At 36.6% G+C, this 21,060-nt stretch overlaps 1 protein-coding gene across 1 annotated transcript in view; it reads left to right on the top strand.

Annotated features, from left to right (window-relative positions):
• LOC135081834 (rho GTPase-activating protein 7) overlaps positions 1–21,060 on the top strand; it is a 71,966-nt gene that overhangs the window by 17,508 nt on the left and 33,398 nt on the right. Inside the window, exon 4 of the mRNA XM_063976613.1 lies at positions 10,247–10,395. Coding sequence (XP_063832683.1) covers positions 10,247–10,395 — 149 coding nt within the window. The remainder of the gene's footprint in view (positions 1–10,246; positions 10,396–21,060) is intronic.

Here is a 21,060-nt window from a genome sequence, read left to right on the forward strand (position 1 = left end):
TATCGCGCGCAGCCACCGTGGCGGCTTTGAAGCCGGCGCTTGTCTCTCATCTCATAATATAAGGCTACTTGCGGGTAGTAACTATCTTTATAATATTCGATGACATTCTTAGGCCTTCCCAAATACACCTAAGATATAAATGGAGATTTGCTTCGTATTGTCCCACAATATTATTGTGTAATTTCCTTAAATGTTGTTCACAATCTTTTTATGTTTCCATCTGATTAGCTATAACTAGCTGCATTTGAAACATATTTAAATTCAAATTGAAGTAATAAGCCCTTAAATATCTCATGGCATCATTGAAAACGACAGCATCAAGCTGGATCCTACCATCTACCTAAGGGTAAACCTATGGTTAGATACATGACGACTTAGACTTAAAACTTCCAAGCCACCGACAGCTTCCAGAAGGCTAAGTAGGATCATCATCATCATCATCATTTTAGCCATAGGATGTCCAGTGCTAAACATACACCACCCCTAATGATTTCCAAATTGACCGGTTGGTAGCGGCCTGCATCCAGCGTCTTCCTAAGTAGGATATCAGATCATATCACAACGTGAACGTAGTGTTCAAGACGAACTCAGCACAATCGTATTATTTTCCATGCTACAACAAAGGGCACACCGGCTTTTGTACAAAGCCGAGGCATTTGTATGAGGAAAACTTTACTTTCACTTTGGACACTTTTTCTTCACTTTCTACTGGAAATATAGCCATTATCCATCATAGTCAAAAGGTATTGAGACTAATATTTTATTGTGTTTTCTAATTTCGGACAACCGTTTCTGTGTTAATACTCTGTTGATGATAAATTGGTTGGACAAAAATGGTCAACTTATGATAAATAGCAGGTTTGTGATTTATTTGCTTGAACTTGCATTTAGTCATGTTTGTAAGTAGCTTACATTGAAAAGGCGTTATTATAGTATACTTATACTATAGACGCTATTTTCTACATGGGCGTGTAAGTGCTCTGAAAAGGGCCTACGCTAATAAATATTTCAATTTTTTGAGTTTTATTTTGAATAAAAAGTGTCCGATTAAAACTCTACCAGCAATTTTTCATGATTGTTTTAATTTGGAGTGTTTATGATGGTGTTTCATGCACGAGTGGCTACTGTTTTCAAATCCACTCCACTCTGCATGGCAGCTCGAAAACAAGAGGCTTATCCAAACATGGCGTGTATACAGTATACTGTATACAGTGCCGCCAACAAAGGGCTCGTCCGCCCATACATTCGATTAACCCTTCGTGTGCGGACGCTTAGGGCCGCCAAAATGCAGTATGAAGAGAGATTTTGACTGTTTTTCATAATTTGTCTTTAATTTTTCTGACTTTTAAATAAAGCCAATGATGAAAAAGTTTTCACAATTAGATATATCCTCATCAATGTAGATACTCGTTTATCATGAAATATTGTACAGCGTCTATCTATTACCTAGAGAGTTGGGTACGGTTCAGGTGTAGAAGTGCTTGTTTCATTTCTCTAAATTTAATCAACTTAACTATCTAAATTTACGTTTCGGATAGGACGCTAATCCCTTGATTCAGTTGCGCCTATTAGACGTTTATGTGAGCTATCAGCTCATGAAATCTGACATGACAAATAAGACTCAATTAAATAGTAATAAGTGAAAGATTCAATTTCGTATAACACAAACGGATGGCTGACTGAAACGGAAAACTGTTACGAAAGTTATTTTGTCCAGAGAGCTGGTTAACTTTTCTAATTATGATCTACTAATAGCTTTTGTCTCAATTGAATCTTTTGTTACTGTGTGGCAGCCCTAGCCCCGATGAAGCCTCTTCTATTTTTAACTAACAAGTGGATACCAGATGAAAGTAATTAAGACTCGTTGAACTTTAATTGATTTCATTCATGCGATGTCAATGGCGCGGAATGCTGAGTGAATTCAATAGTGGGTAGGACGCATTGAATAAGCCTGGTTCAACAATGGTCGTCGAGCGTCGATAGGTTAAGTATTTTTGTTATTTTCGCATTGTGATACTCGGAACGTGGATTTGATAGTAGATGGTAGAATAAAACTTTGCCAATCTTATTTGCGGTAGAAAGTAAAACAGGCAGAATTAATTTTAACTTAGAGGCGGTAAAATAAAATGGGCCATATTTTTTCCTGTGTAAGTTCTTAATAAGAGTTATTTTGTCCTATCGTGACTACGTTTTTCCTGGATCTACAAAAATATACCTAATTTTCTGTGTTAATTAGCTATTGGACAGTAAGTAAATACGAGAGTATTCATGATCTTATTTGAATAATGAATAAAAATAGTTAATACTTCCGTAAAAAGTATGCTTTCATCGTTCTTTTACAACCTGATTGTGCCATCATTTCGTTGACTCTGAGAGCGCTATAAAAGTGACATTACTTATATTGACACATGTTATGGGATTACCGCGCTTTGCGTAACAAGCTTTATTGGATGAGTGTGACAACATAAAACAACTATTAAATTACTATACGAAAGTAGTACTATGTTGACGACTTGACTTTCTTCCATTTAAAGATTATTGACTTGCATAATGATTTAAAGGTTTTGTAATTTTTATAAGGTTGTAAAATACGTAAACGCTACCTACTGAGGGCTGAGTGTGAGTTTTCATCAAAACAGCGCCTCTAGCGGGAAACGTTCAAAAACTAAAATTTTCATACACTTTTTAATTCACTAGTGAGCGCGTTTGATGTAAGCCACACTCAGCCCACTGATTAAGAATTTAAATAGGTATTTTAGACTAATATTTTAATTTACGTGTAAATTACCATTATTTAGGACAATCCTGTACAATGTCGAGTAGAGCATGAGCAAAACACAATTAAGACCAATATCTAAGTAAATTCCTTCCCCGTACCCTGTAATGAATTGAATTATACAGCGCTTTGTGCTAAGACAAATCCGTATTGTCATCGGTTATCGAAATTACTTGTAAAGCCATTGAATTTAAGGGATTATTCCGAAAAACGTTATCCGAGGTTTCGAATGTTGCCATCCCTCTCACGCAAAGAAAGATGCCAGCATGAGCGACAGTGACAGGTAGGCCCGAAACTACGTATATAGGGTTTCAGAATAGCCCTTCAGAGGTTAATCCTTTAATCGCCGGCGCCAAACACTCGCAATCAGCAAAAGCCTTTCGGGGTGACAAAGAAACGGTTCAAAGGAATTGCTTGCGCAAAAGTTTTCTTAGGATTAATTCATGGTAAAGGAATCTCAAGCAAAAATGCTTGATTGCCAGTTGTATTGATGCTGTATCGTGTTAGAACAGAGTTAGAACGATATTGTTTCGCAATTTAGAAACGTGATTGCATGTCGATTCCGCAGATTATGCCAAAGCTTCACCGAATGGATACGAGGGTATTCTTAAGAGTGTAGTGTGTAGGGTTTACGAAAAGTGACGTGATCGCCAATAAGAGCGTTTCTTATTTCTTAGTTGAGTCATCCTTTGAAAATCAATGAAATCCTTGGTCATCAGTTCTAAAAGAGATCACTGTAAAAGCTTACAGAAAAAAGTTCATTTACTCATAGACGTGTGTTGGCGAATTACATTATCGTGACTAGCCTTTGCGTCATTCACAAAGTACTAGACCATAACCGATGCCATGGCGTGGTTGCACCATAGACACACCTGGTGGATCGTAGGCGTGTAGGCAATGAGTGTAAATTATCAGCAATGAAATCATACTTAGTTCCTAATCGTAGTTACATAATGCACGTGCAACGATATATTCGAAACTTAAATTTTTACCTCCAGAGTAGTAAATGAGTTTGTGCTGCCTTTTCTCGGTATTTAGCGCACATTATTGTCCTGAAACATTAGCAGGATTTAACAGGGACATGCAAAAGCGCTTTTAAAAACCCTAGTTCGTTTAAAAAAGAATTATTTAGAAAGAACTTTTTTCACACCACCAAAATGCAACGAGACTTACCGAAAAAGACTACCTAGTAAACATTCTCACATAATACATCGGTCGAAATTGCTCACTGAAGCGCCAGTACGAGTACGTGAGCGCTCAAAGTTATTTATTATGACACAATATACGGCAAACAAAGCCAACACGAGGGTGGACGTTGAAATTTTAATTAAGACCGCCACTGCCCGCTCGGGGATGAAATGTACGCAATTCCCACATTATATTCGGTTATCTAAGCATTTTGAAGCGCTTTGCATTTTTTATAAAAATATTTTCTAGCATGAGTGTCAAATATTTTAAAGCACTTTGCGAGTTTTGTAAAAAAAACGCCACGTTCCTTTTCAAACTGTAACATTTTACTGAAAGGAACAGATAGGAAAGTGGTACAAGCAATTTTCCTGGATTATTTAAACACATTTTAAATAATGTAGGAAAATTGCTTGTACCTCAAAACTAGTTTATTTAGCAAATAAATTAAAATGTTAAACATCAAGTTGAAAAACCGTGCTTCAATAAATAAAAATCTTTTTGTAAATTCAGACTTAAATCTACCCAATTATCCGAAAAGAAATTATTCCGTGCTTCTTGATACCAGCAAGATCAAGTCAGACTGGCAGTCTTGAAATCTAACACTAATATTGTCACCTCAATCGGTAGCAACTTTTCCAATAGTAACAGCTATTGGTGCCTCGTGCCATGGGGATGAAAGCGCCTCACAGCTCGCTGCGCACGGGTTAATTTTAGAGCGAGCGCTGATGAACTTCGTGCGATACTATGAACAAATAATGTTACGACACGTGCTTCCTTGTATGAATATTACTAAATAAAATGTTATCTTTAAATATAAATGATGCAGATCACTACATAAAGACGCGTTAAAAATAGCAATTCTCGTCATCTACGATCATTTCATCCCAATTTGTGATGATCACAGACTTTTTTTATCCAAACATTAGTTTGAAATATTCTGTTTCTATCGTTGGGTTAGCCAATATTACAGTAGGCGAGTATTAATTTAGGAATCAAACACGGCCTGTCTTTTCAACACATTATTAATGTACCTAATCGTTATTGTATCAAATCAGTAATTAGCTAAGTACGACCTAAAATTGACCACGTTATGTCGATTAAGCTTTTCAAAACTATCTACCTTTTAGTTAAGCACTTGCCTATAAATTATGACAATATTGAGTTAACCCTCCAACCCCGTCGGGGATGAAAGCGGGCGCGCTCGAGCGAGCCGCACGGCTGGCTGCGCACGGGTTAAATTTAGCGCGGGCGAACCGTGGGCGCCTGTGAACGGGTTAAATTTGGATACATTTGAAGTTATGTCTTTTTATATCTATAGAGATTCAATGAGGAAATAGTTATACTGAAGCAGGCGAAGAAACATGGAAAGCATTGGGGGAGTTCAGTAGGGGACGTCCTATGGCTGAGATGAAGAGATGATGATGAGGCAAAAGAAACACTTTTTACCCTTAAATTATGCATCTTTTTTTAAAAACATGAATTAAACTACTATTTACGAATAGCAACAAACTGTAAATTTCTTACGACTGCAAAATATCCAGAGCATTTTATCTAAGGCTGCTAATAAACTATGAGTTAGTTATACCTATGAGTTTCCATTCTATTACAAAAATCAACCAACACCATTAGACCTAAACCATAAATCAACAAGTAACTTCCATCACAAAAGAAGTTCCCATTAAGAATGGCGCGAGATCAGAAAAAGCTTCTCATTGCAACTAATCGAACACAAGAAAGCGTTCAGCGTGAGTGACGGACGGACGCTCGCCAATTGCTATCTGGACGGACGACCTTGGATAGTCCGAGGATATTAGATCCGATGGGGTGAAAAATACATTGTTGCTATTATATTTTAAGTTGGAAAAGGAAGCTAATGTGATAATAAAGGGAGCCTTATGTACCTATCTATATCCCTAGAGTCGTAGGTCCTAGACTAGACTAATGTAAGATTTCTTCAATAACTAAGGAAGCACCCAGCGTGACTGACGGACAGATGCTAACCAATTGCTGTGTGAACGGACGACCTTGGATGGTTCGAGGGTATCAGATCTGATGGGGTAAAACTTGTAAGGCCAAGCTAAATATCGCATACTCACCACATCTTGTCAAAATAATTTCAACTTGAAACACTTGAAATTGAGGGTAATTATACATTTCAAAATGGTGCTGAGTTTTTCCTCAGGGACATGATAATCACTAAACTATACACACATTGTGTAGGCATTGTTGTAAAAGCGTATGTGGTAAACATTGCGTGTTATGAAAATATTTCTTTGTTTAAGTACCAAAAATAAGTTTATTTCCTGTCCATAACAATGAAGAAATACACTCATGATTATGAACAAATTAACGTAAAATAAAATAACACTTTGCTTTCTTCCTTTTTCAAGTTCATGTTTCCCTTTAATCCAATCAACAAGTTTAATGGATTTAAGGGTAATAAGATCGAGTGGATCAGAACTATTTGATTAAAAAGCTTGGACAGGGAAATCTGTAAGCATCGTACTGGATTAATTGTAAGTAAAGCTGTAGCCCAATAACAGCGGTTATTTTTTTGTCTAGTTTTTTTTTTTTTTCAAACAGAGGCAAGAATCTAAAAATGTAATGGGAATTTTTGTTGGCCTACCTGTTAGCAGTAATTCAGAATTCAGTTGACATTTTATATTAGGTATATGTATCCGATTTATTCCAACCTCTCCAAATTGCATTTTCCAGAGGGCAAAAATGTCAATAAACAAAATTTTAATTGGAAATTCGACCATCGTTCGAAGGTTTATGCACCATCGTACCTTATTATTCCAATTACATTTTACATTTGAGTTGATTCCAATGAATTCTTCAAGTTTCCGCTATTAAAAGACCGCGGCCCTACCCGAAATCCCATCGACCCTTGGCTCAATATCCGATAACTTGTTAAAAACTAACAAACTTTTGATTAGAAAACGGTTCGTTGAGCTTGTTAGTTTCTTGAACACTGTACTAACAAGCCCGAGTCAAACTTACCACTTAAAGCTTTTACATAAAAAATCTATTTTACAACGGAATAATCACTGAGCTTTAAAACTTTTTTATTTTTAAGAAGTTTTGAAAACTGCTCTAATAAGTCCTTTTTATAGAATGCTACAAAGACTTTAAGAATATTTATATTCCTTTGAAACGACACGCTTTAATTACTCTATTTAACTCAGAAATTATCTTTTCAAGTCACGTCGAGAGATAATTTCAGTTTTCCAGGCGCCTACCTATAGTTTTTGATGAAACTGAAGCTTCATCAGTTTATCCTTAATAATTAGGATGACCATAAATACTTCGGGTGATCATAATTAGTATCTGACATCAAAAACAAATGCCCCACGGTTTATCGTCTTGTTACACTTGTGTAAATGAAAGTCGTGCCTCCTTGTTCAGGATGTTTTATTTCACAGAGCACCGTCGCCACCTCTCAATAATTCAACAATGCGTTGATGGCGATTGCTCTCAGGGAAATAGCTGATTCATACTTAATGCCCATCTTCACTTCGGGGTAAGCAACAATTGGTCCCTACTACCCTCAAACTTTAAGCGTCATTTAGATGTAAAAGAGTAATTTTTGGCGAGAATCAATAGCTTTTAAGTGCCGTTTTAATAGTAACTTTTGTAAAGACATTGAAACAAGTAACAGTCATAATTGTCTATTTTCTTTGGCATAACAAAAGAATATTATCGACAAAGAAATATCCCACAAAGAGCTTTAATAAGCATATGTCAAAAGCGACCTACATGTCTGGCGGTCGGCGCTCGACTGCCTCCGGAAGCGCCGTCGGCCGGAAGTCACGTCACAAGATACCGCTGTGTGTCGGCCCGCTCCAGTTTTCTGATAACTTTAGTGTTCAGTTGGACAGTTTGTTTTATCTGTGTTATGGTTGATGGCTTTGAGTTGAAGATTTATGTGACGAGCTTTTCTAGAAGTTACGCATCTGTTACAGAAGTAAAATCCGTATTTGACGTGTATTTCAGACAACAAATAATCCAAATTCATATATTCTGGAAGTAGACTTATAAAAAGCTCTTTTACAAGTCCCAGTATTACTTTAACCCTACCACTGCTTCAAAACAACAAATGGGCCAGTGCTGAGAAAAATCATTGCAAGAAACTCCTCAGCAAATCCCTCCCTAACTGAATATTGTGCAGTTTTAAAGTGTTGTAAAATGAATGTTTTAGCAAAAATATGCTGTAGGTATTTTTATAATTTCTCAGACATGAATGGTCAATTTTATTAAATTATAATACTATCCCTAAACACAAAATTAATATTTTAAGTCCCATAATTTATGGTAAAATATTCAACATCCGTCACTGAATAGGCGCAAACGATCTTAGGCGCCTTATTGTTGCTGCTAAAGCCATTAGAGTATTGTGACAAAGCTGCGACAAAGTCTTTGTCTCTTGTCGTCACGACGCGACACAATCGACACAGTAGCGATAAATACAGAAGCTCTTATCTTTCTTCATCATTAGGGGTCTAGAGTCACACCACGCATAATGGCTTACAAATCAATATCCATATTTAATTCTTGTTCCAAATACACCAAATCTCTGTCATTCCATATTTTTTACAATTAATAGCCAAGTCAAATTTACTATTTACACGTTAGATAAATTAGGTTAGTTAGAATTGATACGTTGCAAAACTACGAGTAGGTATGTCTCCTCGCCATACCGAATGTATTTGGTAAGTCTTTTTCTCTTCAAAAGTTAACAAAAATCTCTTTATAAGTTGTTCAACAACGGCTGGTGAGCAAGATACAAACAAATGGGCCTTCTTCATCTGTATCCATTAATATACCTGTTAGAGTCAACAGCAGATCAGACTATACATTTTACTGGAAACTAGCACCTATTACTCTTACATTAGGCGCTACAGTGTAAACCTTTGTGCCCTCGCTCCTACAAAGCGCCATTGACGTCACGCACCGCCTGAGTGACGTTTCCTCCATTTCGGCGTTCCTTTCGAGGAGTCTATACGGCTCGAGTGGAGACAAGTGCGTCAGGGTTAAAAGGGCCTCGTTTGAAGTCAGATATTTGCCTCGTAACAGGCACATCATGCGTCGTGAATGCTTTGTTTCTAAAGCGTAGTCGTTGTTCTATGCTCTATAAAGGTTTAAGTTAGATTTCGACATCCAATTGCTGTTTTAAAGTTACCTTTTAATTTGTAAATATTAAAAGCATTCTTTAAAGCGCTTCCCAATTGGAAATGGATAGCGAATCAATTCAGAAATCAAATCAAGAGCCACCCCACTGTACATGTAGAGAGTTATTCGTAATTTTTAACTGGGTTTCACATAGGTATTCAAATTGAGTGCTGTTGAATTCGGATTCACAATGCTCTGAAATGTACGGGTGACTTTTCACATGTGATTTCATGAATATTTTTTTACAGAATAAATTAATCTACAACTGAGGTTTGACTCTTTCTCGTCTATACAACTTTTCTTACAAAAAAATATGCTGTTAAGTAAATTTCTTCGCTTTTTATTCTGGATACACTGATAAATTGTGGGTTATGTACCCAACTAAAAGCCTTAACATGTCCCAAATAAAATATACGACAAGGAATCATGACGCTTTATTTTAAGCTAAGCAGACCAGAACGACTGCGCTACCTCGTGAAATATTTTCCAGTGAGTTTTCATCGCATTTCGGACAGTCCGTAACCAGGTTACTGTCAGCGGACGCTCACTTCGCAGCGAACAGCACTAATTGATCGTGGCTGTTGTTCCGTTTTGGCCGCACGTGTATTCAGAAATCGAGCTTTTGTGCAAATAGCTTTTGGAACAACTGACTAGCGTAAAATACTCGTATGATGGGATGGGGCATTTTGTCGGTTGAGAGTGAATAGGTGGTCATTGAAATTAGGTAACTATTTTGACAACTTATCAAACTAAGCACTGTTGCACCTGAACTAACTGGCACATTGGTATTTGTAGCAAGTTTAGGGAATCACAAAACGACGTCATGGAAAGCATTGGGGGAGGCCTATGATCAGCAGTGGACGTTCTATGGCTGAGATGATGATCATGATGAAAACGAAGTTAGGGTCCCTTGCAAAAAAGGTTGCCACATGCTCACCTCTGCCCATTGCAATCCAAACGCTACAAAAGTTGTTAATAATAAGCTTGCCACTACTTGTGGCTTAATTAAAGCCAAAGAGCATTCTTTTATTTATTATTTTCATATTTGTAACTTTATGTACGCGTTTTATGAAAACCTCAATGACCTAACATTCTTTCATTTTGTTCCAGACCTCCAGTTCCCCATAGACGTGTCAGGCGTCCAGAACGACCACCCGTTCCTGGACGCAGATTCTCTCCAGTCGCTGTTCCGGCGGCTGACGGCGCTCAACCGCTGCGCCAACATGAAGCTGGAGCACCACCATCATCAGAAGAGATCGGTGAGTCCACATTAATAACTAACTATCAAAAGTCGCGGAACATAGATGGGGGTGATCTGGGTATCTCCTAATGCTCTACCTCTGGACTTCGACTTGATACTATTTTTGGGACACCATGTATTATGTAGATGCAGTATTGCAGAGCTAGTGTAGCTTATACTTTGATTCTTGTTAGTGTTGGTTGAAAGTAAATAACGCCCGTATTCACAAACATTACTATGACGTCTCACAGTGCGCATGGACGCACAGGGTGACACTCGAACCAATCACAGAGCTCTATTCAGCGCTGTGCGTTCGATTTGCTGCTTCACTTAAGCAAGCATTGTTTGTGAATACGGGCGTAAGAGTGGGAAATGTTGTCATATTTTGCCGTTTGGCTGAAGTGTCTGACTACATTCAAGTTAAAAGCTGCGCAAAGTCGGAGTCTTATTTATTATTACCGTCATGAAAATACTATTCTATCAATCAATTGTAAAACGTTTCTGAGAAGCAATATCTGCCCTAAAGAGGTTGTTTACATGAAAAGTTTTCTCAGAAATGTAGGAGCTTAACTTACTAACTTACAGTATCAAGTACACGAAAATTCGTAAACCAATTTGTAGCGCAATAACAATTAACATCACTTCCACTTTCAACTTTCAATCAACTTAGTAATATCCAACCGACACCTTCGGTGTTTTATCAAGATAATGTTCATAGGTTCATAGAAACATTAAATAGCCGTAGGTAGGGGACACCGAGGAGAGTTGTAACAGAGATGGGTTGTAACAAAGCCAATTTCGCTGAGCCTATGACAGTTAGCGAGTTGACAACTTCACGCAAACTGCGATCTGTCGATATTTTCAAGAGTAGGGTAAATCGAGGAGTGTTGTAACAGAGGTGGGTTGTAACAAAGTCAAAATCAAAAATATTTTTTCAGTTTAGACCACAAGTGGCACTTATGAACGTCAAAATGTAGTAAAAAATAAAAAAGAAAAGGTAGTCCTTATAGGGCACTTTACATGTCTCCTTATCTTTTGGGCCCTACCAGCGCTTCGAGACAAACATATGGCAAGTGCTGAGAAGAAACGCCGGAACAAACTCAGTCAATTTCTTCTCTGAACCTAAGACTGTTTATCAAGCTAGTAACTAGACAATTCTGAAACGTCAAGTGACAAAAATCTAAAACTATCAACCCAGAATTGATAGTAGCACCTTCCTGTAAACGTCATAATTATTTATAATTGTCCAACGTGGGAAAAATCGGAACTAATAATCCGGTAAAGATAATAGAACCCTCCTGACAGTGGGACAGAGGATATCTCATACGTCAAACCACAGTTCGAGTCAAGTTGTCAGATCGCTAACTGTCATAAGCGCAGAGAAATTGACATTGTGACAACTCACATCTGTTACAACTCTCCCCGGTCTCTTCTACTCATAAAAAGTAATTAAGGCCGTTCCTCTATAACTATATTTACCTATTAATTGTGGCGGTGAATATAAATGAAGATATAATGAACCGTCGCGTGTTCCTTAACTTTATGGCGGGTTAGTGTTTTCCTATTTTAATTAAGCGGTAGTCGCAGGATGTATTTAATTTTTATTGATTGGGAACTTAATTAATTTCAAGCGTGTATTCTATCTTAATAGTATTCCGATAGCATGTTTTGAATTGATAAATAATTAAGCGTAAAAATTGTGTAAAGAGCGGCTTCCGAGGTATTGAAATCTTATGTGCTAGAATCAGGACTTAACACGGATATCCAAGTTACTTAAATAGTAAACCAAGCATTTACTTGTACACATCCAGGATAATAATATGCATTCGTTTATTTGATTAGCACATGCCCACACGCCTCCGGCGTACAACAGCCAATTTGCAAAGCTAAAACGACTTTAATTTCAAGCACCGAGTGAACCAACACTTACTAGAAAACGAAATTATCCTGGCCATAGCTACTTTCCCCTGTACAAGGACATAATATCGCCAACATAAAGCGTTTCATGGCGGAGCTTATAAGTCGCGGGTTTTATGCGCGCTTCAAGATTAGAGTGCGCGTTTAATACTGTTACTGGAGTCCGTTTACGTGGGACAAGTTGGTTGAATAGTAATTTAAATAATTATTTGTCGTATTCACCGGAAAATATTATAAATTATTTGTATTTATTCCCTTTTTTATAACTTTTAAATTACACGGAGATTTGATAACATTAAGATTCAATTAGTAAGTCTGTCAACAAATTAGTACATAACTTCGTTTACTAAATTAACCATTTTAACTTTTAAAGCAACGCTAGACACGCAGTAAAGACTTCGAAACCTTTCATCTTAATTAGTGATTATTAATTTACAGTTGCCGTAATAATTTCACTAAAACGTACACACTTTATTATTTAAAGTTAACAGCAGATCATAAACAGATATTGCAGTAAGTCGTGGGAGTAACTAAAACGAGGCATCAAGATACCCCAAACTTTACCCATTACCCTACTACTGTCGGGCACCTAATCTTGGCATCATCTGCTCAACACTCTTGCACGCTGCAACTACGGGCTTAACTTCATATGCAGCCTTTATGAGCTCTTACGTGACACTGATGCAATATTGCTCTGTGATATTGCAAGTAAAAATATAACTTTAAAGGATTTGAAGCCTTATGTACGGAACTCTTTTGTCACTGGCCAGAAAGAAAAAAAGTTTTACCAATTACCTAAATGTGAAGCTGTATTATATTTTATGTGCCAAACTCCTTTGTCACTGGCCAGTAAGAAATTATTATTATCTAACTAATTTCGATCGTCTTTTGTTTTGACTTCTGTAATCTCACATCGTCTTTTCCAAAACAATAATACCTAAGTAATTATTTTAATGAATTTGTGTATCGAAATTAATTTGTGGACATTCAGAAATTGAGGAAAACAAATAAAAAAGCTCACACATGCAACGGAGGTAAGTTTGACTAAATATTTTACAACAGACAGCCATATTTTTTGTTTATATTCATTCATAATAATATTTTTTATGTCATGCTCTTTAATGGAGAGTGTAATATTCTCAAGCCCGCCGGCCAACGCAAATTTTTTACGTCTACTTTTTATTAAGTATGTAATTAAATAAGAAAAAGAAAAGATCAGGTACTTATTGCAATAAAGTTGGCGTGCTCTCTTTAACGAGCCACATACAACCATATTAGCTCGCAGAAGTGGTTTTAAAACGTCAAAGGGACTTGACAGCTCAATTTTATGTGGTTCATAAAGTCCGAATGTGAGCAAATTTTCACGTTTTACTACCTGCAAATATTATACTATTTTAATGTGACTTTTGCCCGCACCTTCGCTGCCATGAAATTTAGTCTGCTATAGCTTATGTTATTCAGGGATAATATAGCATTCTAATGATGATAGAATTATTGAAATTGGCCCAGTAGTTTTTAAGTTGTAACGATACAGACATCTTATAACATTGGTAGGTACTACTATGATAAAGTTTTCACGTCTACCCTCAAACAAATGTTAGCTCCAACGTAGATTTGCATGTAGAGCTAATCGCTTTGATTAAAATCGCAATTAGAACGGATCCGCGTCGCTCTCGCGTTTAATTAAAAGCGGTTTAGCGAAAATTCAAATGTGTAGCCGAAAACAAAGCACGAGCCGTGAAATAAATCTCCATTGACTGAAAAATAAAGCTTTTACCACACTGTATGTGTTCTGCGGGTAGCGGTCAGGTTAAAGTGAACGCAGCCAGCATTATGTATGCAAAACTTTGACAGTCTCTATACATTTCTTATTGATGCGATCTGACCATGCAGGCGCGAGCAAAGAACGCAAAACGCACTGCTGACAGGTTGCCTTGTCATGACCGCAGACCGATAAAGATAAAGATATTTATAATTACATAAACATGTGTGAAAACATATCACAGAGCAACATGATTAATTTGGTCTTACAGTTTTACAGGTGATAGGTACAACATGTTTTACAAAGATATTGGTATGTAAATTATATGTCAATAGTACATTAAAATTCATAATAACAATACATCTGATAATTGATAATAAAAATATAAAAGTAAAATTACTTATATTTTAATACGTAAAAATTAGTCATTTAATTGTCATTGAAGAAGTCTTGCACTGACATTTGACTGACTTGCCAATATTTTGTTCATACATGTTCAGGTCAAAGTGAACGTAGCTCGCAGAACGCATCCAGCCAGTGTAGCAAATCCTTTAATCTCCATTGACGGAAAAATAAGCCTTTGAACTGCAGCTGAATGTACACTGAAATGATTCTGCTTTTGTTTTGTTTTGTTTTGTTCGGAAAATGTTTGTTTCAATTCAGAGCTTTGTCTTTCTGCGGGGAACCATCGAGTCGGGTTTATCTTGTTTGTTTTGCCACACCTGAGCACTCTACTGGTTTTAGAGAATGGTCTGGCTGAAGGTATTTACAATGCCATGAATATTTTGATTTGTTCTCAATTGATTAAATTATGCAGCGTTATTTATGAACAAAATATGTGGTACAAAATATTTTTATCATAAACTAGCTTAACCGGCGAACTTCGTACCGCCTATAAAATAGTTCTTTAGTCTGTGTTCATCGGGAATGATGAAAGAATTTTTCAAATCGGTCCAGTAATCTTTTCTCTTTATAATATTTGTGAAGATTAGATTTGAATCAACAAGGTGTACATTTTTCTTGCAAAAGAGTATCCATTACTACACACGATGACACAGTGGTAAGCTTAATATGATATCGTCTATCACTTTCAATGATACAATCTAGAATACGAATTCCAAATCAAGCTCAATCAATTCCGTATAAACTCTATTACTTATGCAAACTATTCCCCATATCCATTAGCAATCGTTACCGTCTAATCTTATAGTTTCCACGCCAATAGCGACCGTCTTAATTGCTTTAAATCGTCAAAACGTAACTTGGCAGCTTTTAAGCTTCTATCTCTAAAGATCATAACACACTATACAGAAAATGTCTCTACCAGATATCAATAGAGGCCGATTGATAGAGTTAGGTATATTAGAAAGATCAATCACTACACGATTAAGCCAAGTAGATAACAAAAACACAAACCACTTGCGGTTGATTTGAGAATAAGAATAAGAAAAACTTTACTTGACACAAAAAAAAACAGAACAAAGGGACTTAAAACTATACACGCATATTTTTGTGCCAAAAAGGCGCCCGCTCAGTTTTAATCGAGCCACCTGGTTTTCAGCGAGTGGCTCTCCAACCAACATTTTAAATTAAAAAAATAACATTAAACAAAACATTGACAAGAGGGCGCCACTATCTCACCGCACAATAATTACAACAAGAAAAAAAATTACAATACTGTACAACACTGGAGGCGACTCATGACGCTAGCCCCCCTAGACAAAATGCACTTTTTAAAACGAATCGAAAATCGACTCTGTCAAAAAATCCATAAAAAAGGCTTTTCGACAGACTTTCAATTATAAAGTGCACTTTGTCTAGACCCTCAGGATAAAGGATTTGAGGTATAATTTGAACAAATTCAAATTCAACTTTATTTTTATAAGCTAGTAGGCAAGAGTGATGATTGTGAGCATGAAATTTTACGGATTTTCCTGATTTCTGATGACAAAATAAAAACGTAGGTAATAATAACGTCAGTACAGCTCGAAAGAAGTGTCAAACGTGTCCATCGCCCGTATTCTAGAACATTACTATGAGGTCTCACAGTGCGCGTGGACGCACAGGGTCCAATCATAGAGCAAGCTCTATTCAACGCTGTGCGTTCGATTTGCTGCTTCACTTCAGCAAGCATCGTTTGTGAATATGGGCGTATGTGTTATGTCAATTCTATCTATAACTAGCTGACCCGGCGAACTTTGTTCCGCCTTAATGGCAATAAATAAGCAGTTTTTTTTAATTTCGAACGGGATAAAAAGTATCCTATGTCCTTCTCCTGGCTCTAAACTACCTCTCTGACAATTTTCAGCTAAATCGGTTCAGCCGTTCTTGAGTTATAAGTGGAGTAACTAACACGACTTTCTTTTATATATATAGATGTTTATGACGAGTATGTGCGTTAACTTTATCATATCCAGGCGCGTCTCGAAAATTGTTATACAGTGTGACCTAAGCTTAACTGACGAATGCTTGCAGCCTATAGAAAGCACCGATTAAGTCCGCAGTTTCCGCAGATAAACCGAATGTTTTAACCGTTCGGTTTTGTCGCTTCAGTTATCAGATGGTGCGTTAAGCAGTTAACGTGGACTGGTAGTAATTAGAAAAGTCGTAAACCTAAGGCGAGCCTATAATAGCAGGCGCAATGTTAATAGATTCTCATTAGTTTTTATAACTGTTAGATTGGTTTTATAAAAGTTTCCTAAACTCGAATTTTCTAACATCAAGCAGCTTTCTAGTTTGCTTTTTTAAATTTTTCCTTTTCACAATTTTCTATATCTCATTTGATACAGACCACGTCATTAGGACTTTCGTACTTAAGCTCAATTAGCGCTACTAGCAACTACGGTCCTACTACTCGCCAGTGGCACCAACTGCAAAGATAGAATAAGTTCGTTCGTTCGTTTCAGCCGAAAGACGTCCACTGCTGGACAAAGGCCTACCCCAAGGATTTTCACAAAGACCGGTCCTGCGCCGCTCGCATCCAGGCACCTCCCGCGACCTTCACCAGATCGTCGGTCCACCTAGTGGGAGGCTTGGCCACGCCCACGCACAAAGATAGAATTATTCAATAACATGAACATAAAAGTTATATTTATTTTATGTAGGTATTTAAAATCAAAAGTTCAACGCCTTACAGGAGCTTTAAGGCGCATGAATTTTAACTACTTATGTCTACAAAAGTGATCTCTACTCAAACAGTAGCTTGTGGTTCGCCGTTCTGCAGTAATATCCGCTCGTAATGGCATTTCGCGCTGCAGTTAGCAGCTATACATATGTGTTAGCTAACACCATACAAGCTTGCAGCTTCATGGCTCAATGGCTTGCAATTTCTGATATTACCTGAAGGTTCCTACATATTTTATACAATATCATTGATGCTAGTGTGCTATAAGATCCAATCACAGAACCACAGGTTCGATTGATAGATCGACAATATTAAGGCACGTAAGAAGCTATAGTAAGCCTACTTCCTACTGCAGGGCACCCTCATCCTAACTGTGGGGTGGCTCATGCTATCTTTAACAATCGGGCCCAGTGTACTACATTGGCATATGGCAAGACAACCTTAAAATCGGACCGTACGCTTTAAAAAAAACCGCCCTAAGATAGGTACTGACTAATGCGAAGTGACGTTAGGAACACTATTTCTTCTAAATTCTACATTATGAAACTTCTCCGAAAAAAAAAAAATTTTCGCGTACCATGTCTATTACTGAATTTAAACCTCATCGTTGAAATTCAAATAATATACCTGGGCACTTAATCCATCAATCTATGTCTTACTTTAGTTAGTCCTTATAATTTGATAGTATCTGAGACCAAGAACAGTCGCCATCAAATCGCAATCGCCTTGCATCACAAATTGCCACTCGCGAATGTGTTCTCAGCGCTCGCAGCACGACCGTCTGTTGCTTCACGGTACCAAAGGTTAGTTATCACAAAGGGTGCAATGAAATTAATTGTTACGGCTCTCTTGTACAGTGAGGCAATAGCTTGGAACAATATGGCCCTTCAAATGAATCTCTGTGTCTGTTTGTAACGGAAAGTCATCCATCCTTTAAAAGAATCCATTTATTCTTTAAATTAATTTCTTGCCAAAACAGCCAATTTTAGAGTTTATATCGCTAATTAAAAAACAAATTAATATTAATCTACACTACTACACTGGACGCGGGCAGTGCATGACCGGTCTTTGTGGAAATTCTTTGTCCAGCAGTGGACGTCTTTCGGCTAAAACGAAAATCAAAAGGAAAGATTTGATTGTTTAAATTGAATAGGCTCCGAAACCACTAGCTCGATCTGAAAAATTATTTCACCTTTACAATCCTTCATTCCTTCTGATGAACATAGGTGGTACGAAGTTAACTAGTTCCCTATAAAACCTTAATAAATTAGCAAAGCAGAACAAGCAAAAAAACAAGTAAATCGCGAGAATTTACAAATTAAGGACGTATATTATAAAATTAACTTCATCATTACCTATTTAATTTCAGCACAGACTGAGTACTTACTCCTAGCGGATTGGCGGAATGGTTTTGAGTAATTTAAATCGGTGTCACCTTCAACTTAATGCCAGAAAATAAACGCTTAAATTAGGCCGTGAAAGCCTGAAGGCTTTAGTGGACCCGCTGGGGACTTATCCAGGATTAGTCGCGACGATTTTACTGTTATCCGCTTTGTCCGCTATCGGGTTGCGCTGGTCACTAATGTTTGCCGCAATTAAACAGGATAATGTATAAATAGTGCTGTATAAAAGCTCGCTTTAAATTAACTCTGTCACAAATAAAGAATGTGATATACTTCGATCTGTCTATATCTCGCGTCTCCCAAATTAACATAAACCGCTCTTTATTTTTTAAGGCTGAGTCGCATCATCTTACCTTAACAGTAACAATAACAATAACCGGTGCTTTTTGTATGGTGTTTGACAGACTTTTGACGTTTGTTAAAGTAAAAGTAAGATGGTGCCGATTTTGCCGTATTTGGGAGTGGATAATATTTGTTCGCCATGAAAAGAAGGGATAATTCGTTTTTGTAGAATATGAATTAAATTAAGCAACTTGCAAATTACATACAGTATAGTAACGAGGTAATGACTGCCAGTTTCTCTAAGCTGATATTATTAGATATCTATAAATAGCTTAAAGCTAGGATATAACGATCAAAGTTCATCGTAGAAACTTATTTGCACAACTTCCTGATAAACGGTGACATTTCACTTTACAGGAGCAGCTTTGACATTTAAATTAGCCAAGTTTAGCACCGGGAGCGCTGTTTATTAAATACGAACTATGATACTTTGACCTTTAAGAATATCCAGCCGAATACAAAACAGCCAGTTCACTTTGAAAATATTTAAATAAAAAAGTACTAGGTGGAAATACTTGTGCGTTGGTACTTTCTTATACGAGTAAATTATAAATGCGTATTCGCATTCTTGTAAGAAAAAGATAACAAGAGATTGCCACAATTTTCAAGTAAAGTAACGACATGATAATACGTGTACAATTGGGATCAAGCGATGGAAAATTTGTCAGAAACAATAACAACGACGACGAAAGTCTTAGCAACGACTTTAAAATCTTACATCTAAAATTGGTATTTATAATTATGAAAATCTTTAAATCAATAACTTTTACCTATTTTCTTGGGCTGTGGCTGTACTCACCAATAAATCCAAATTAAGTTATTATAACTATGAGTGCATCATTTCGGTTAATGCCATGTTATTTTAACATCATTCGGGTTAGGTAAAATTGCTTAATATAACCTTCGGAACTCCAACTTTCTACGTATAATTTCTGGAATATTATTATAGACTATTACTCGTGTAAATGAGTGTGATTATGAACTCTTAATGCTAAATACGATTATGGTATCAAATTACACGTATTTTGTACGAATTTGTTAATCCATTACAGTGTGTATTATAATTTGACTAAGCGTACATTTGGATTAGGTGTAATAAACAAGATCAAACTTTATTAAACTGCATTGAAATCAGCATTGCATATTTTTGCTCTTCCTCCTTGACATATTTGCAATTTATTCCAAGAATATAGGAGTTCGAAGTATAATATCGTCTTCTTTAGATTTCAAAACAAAGGTACTCAAACAAGATGAAAAAATTAAAAAGTTTTTAAAAGGAATTAAACCTTTTAATAATGCGATTTGTATGCGAAGTATAATGTAAATTAATTTGACTCTACAAAAATGATGACTGCGCAAAAAGCGAACGATACACAATAAAACTTGTCGAGATAACATCAAATTGCCGTCGGGTCATCGAACTTGCGAGATGCTAATTTATTTTTCAATAAACGGCAGGTATAACCCTCTTCGATAAAAACATTCCGCGATATAATATCTTCAAATCAATACCACTTTTGTCAAGTCACAATACTAAGTACAGTGAGTTACAAATTCAAATTAATAAAATACAGTGCAGCTTTAATTTGACGGACTGTTGATTGACGTTTTGGAGAGTATGAATGACTAACAGTACTTTTTATTATTTTATAATTTATTTTGGAATCCAGGACTTGCAGGGGCATGGCATGCCCTTGTTTAATGATAAGTCCTTTTAGCTTCTGTTAATAAAGGTTTAAAAATATTTTTCTAATTTCATTACTAAGTCTCTTTCAACAAATAGTTGCGCTCGCGCTTGTGTATTGTAACTAAACAGCAATGTAAACTAAACAGTAGATTTGAATAGGGAAAATCGTATCAGTTTCGACTCTATCACTAATTATCATCATATTTAGGTGAGAGAAAGGGGTAATACAATCATATTTAGTTTTTCTAGAGGGATTAACGGGATTATTCGTAAATTGGTACTAAAATTCTATTAAAAATCTGACTAAACCGCTACATATTATTAAGTAAAAGGCAGTAAAAAATAAAGGTCATTATTAAAAGCATCTAAACGTCAGTTCAGGGTCCCATTAAAGCTGCCAGCAGCCCCATCATTACTGAATGTTGATACTCAATTAAAACGCGCTTACG

Source organism: Ostrinia nubilalis, chromosome 20, assembly GCF_963855985.1.
Source record: "Ostrinia nubilalis chromosome 20, ilOstNubi1.1, whole genome shotgun sequence".
Lineage (NCBI taxonomy): Eukaryota > Metazoa > Arthropoda > Insecta > Lepidoptera > Crambidae > Ostrinia > Ostrinia nubilalis.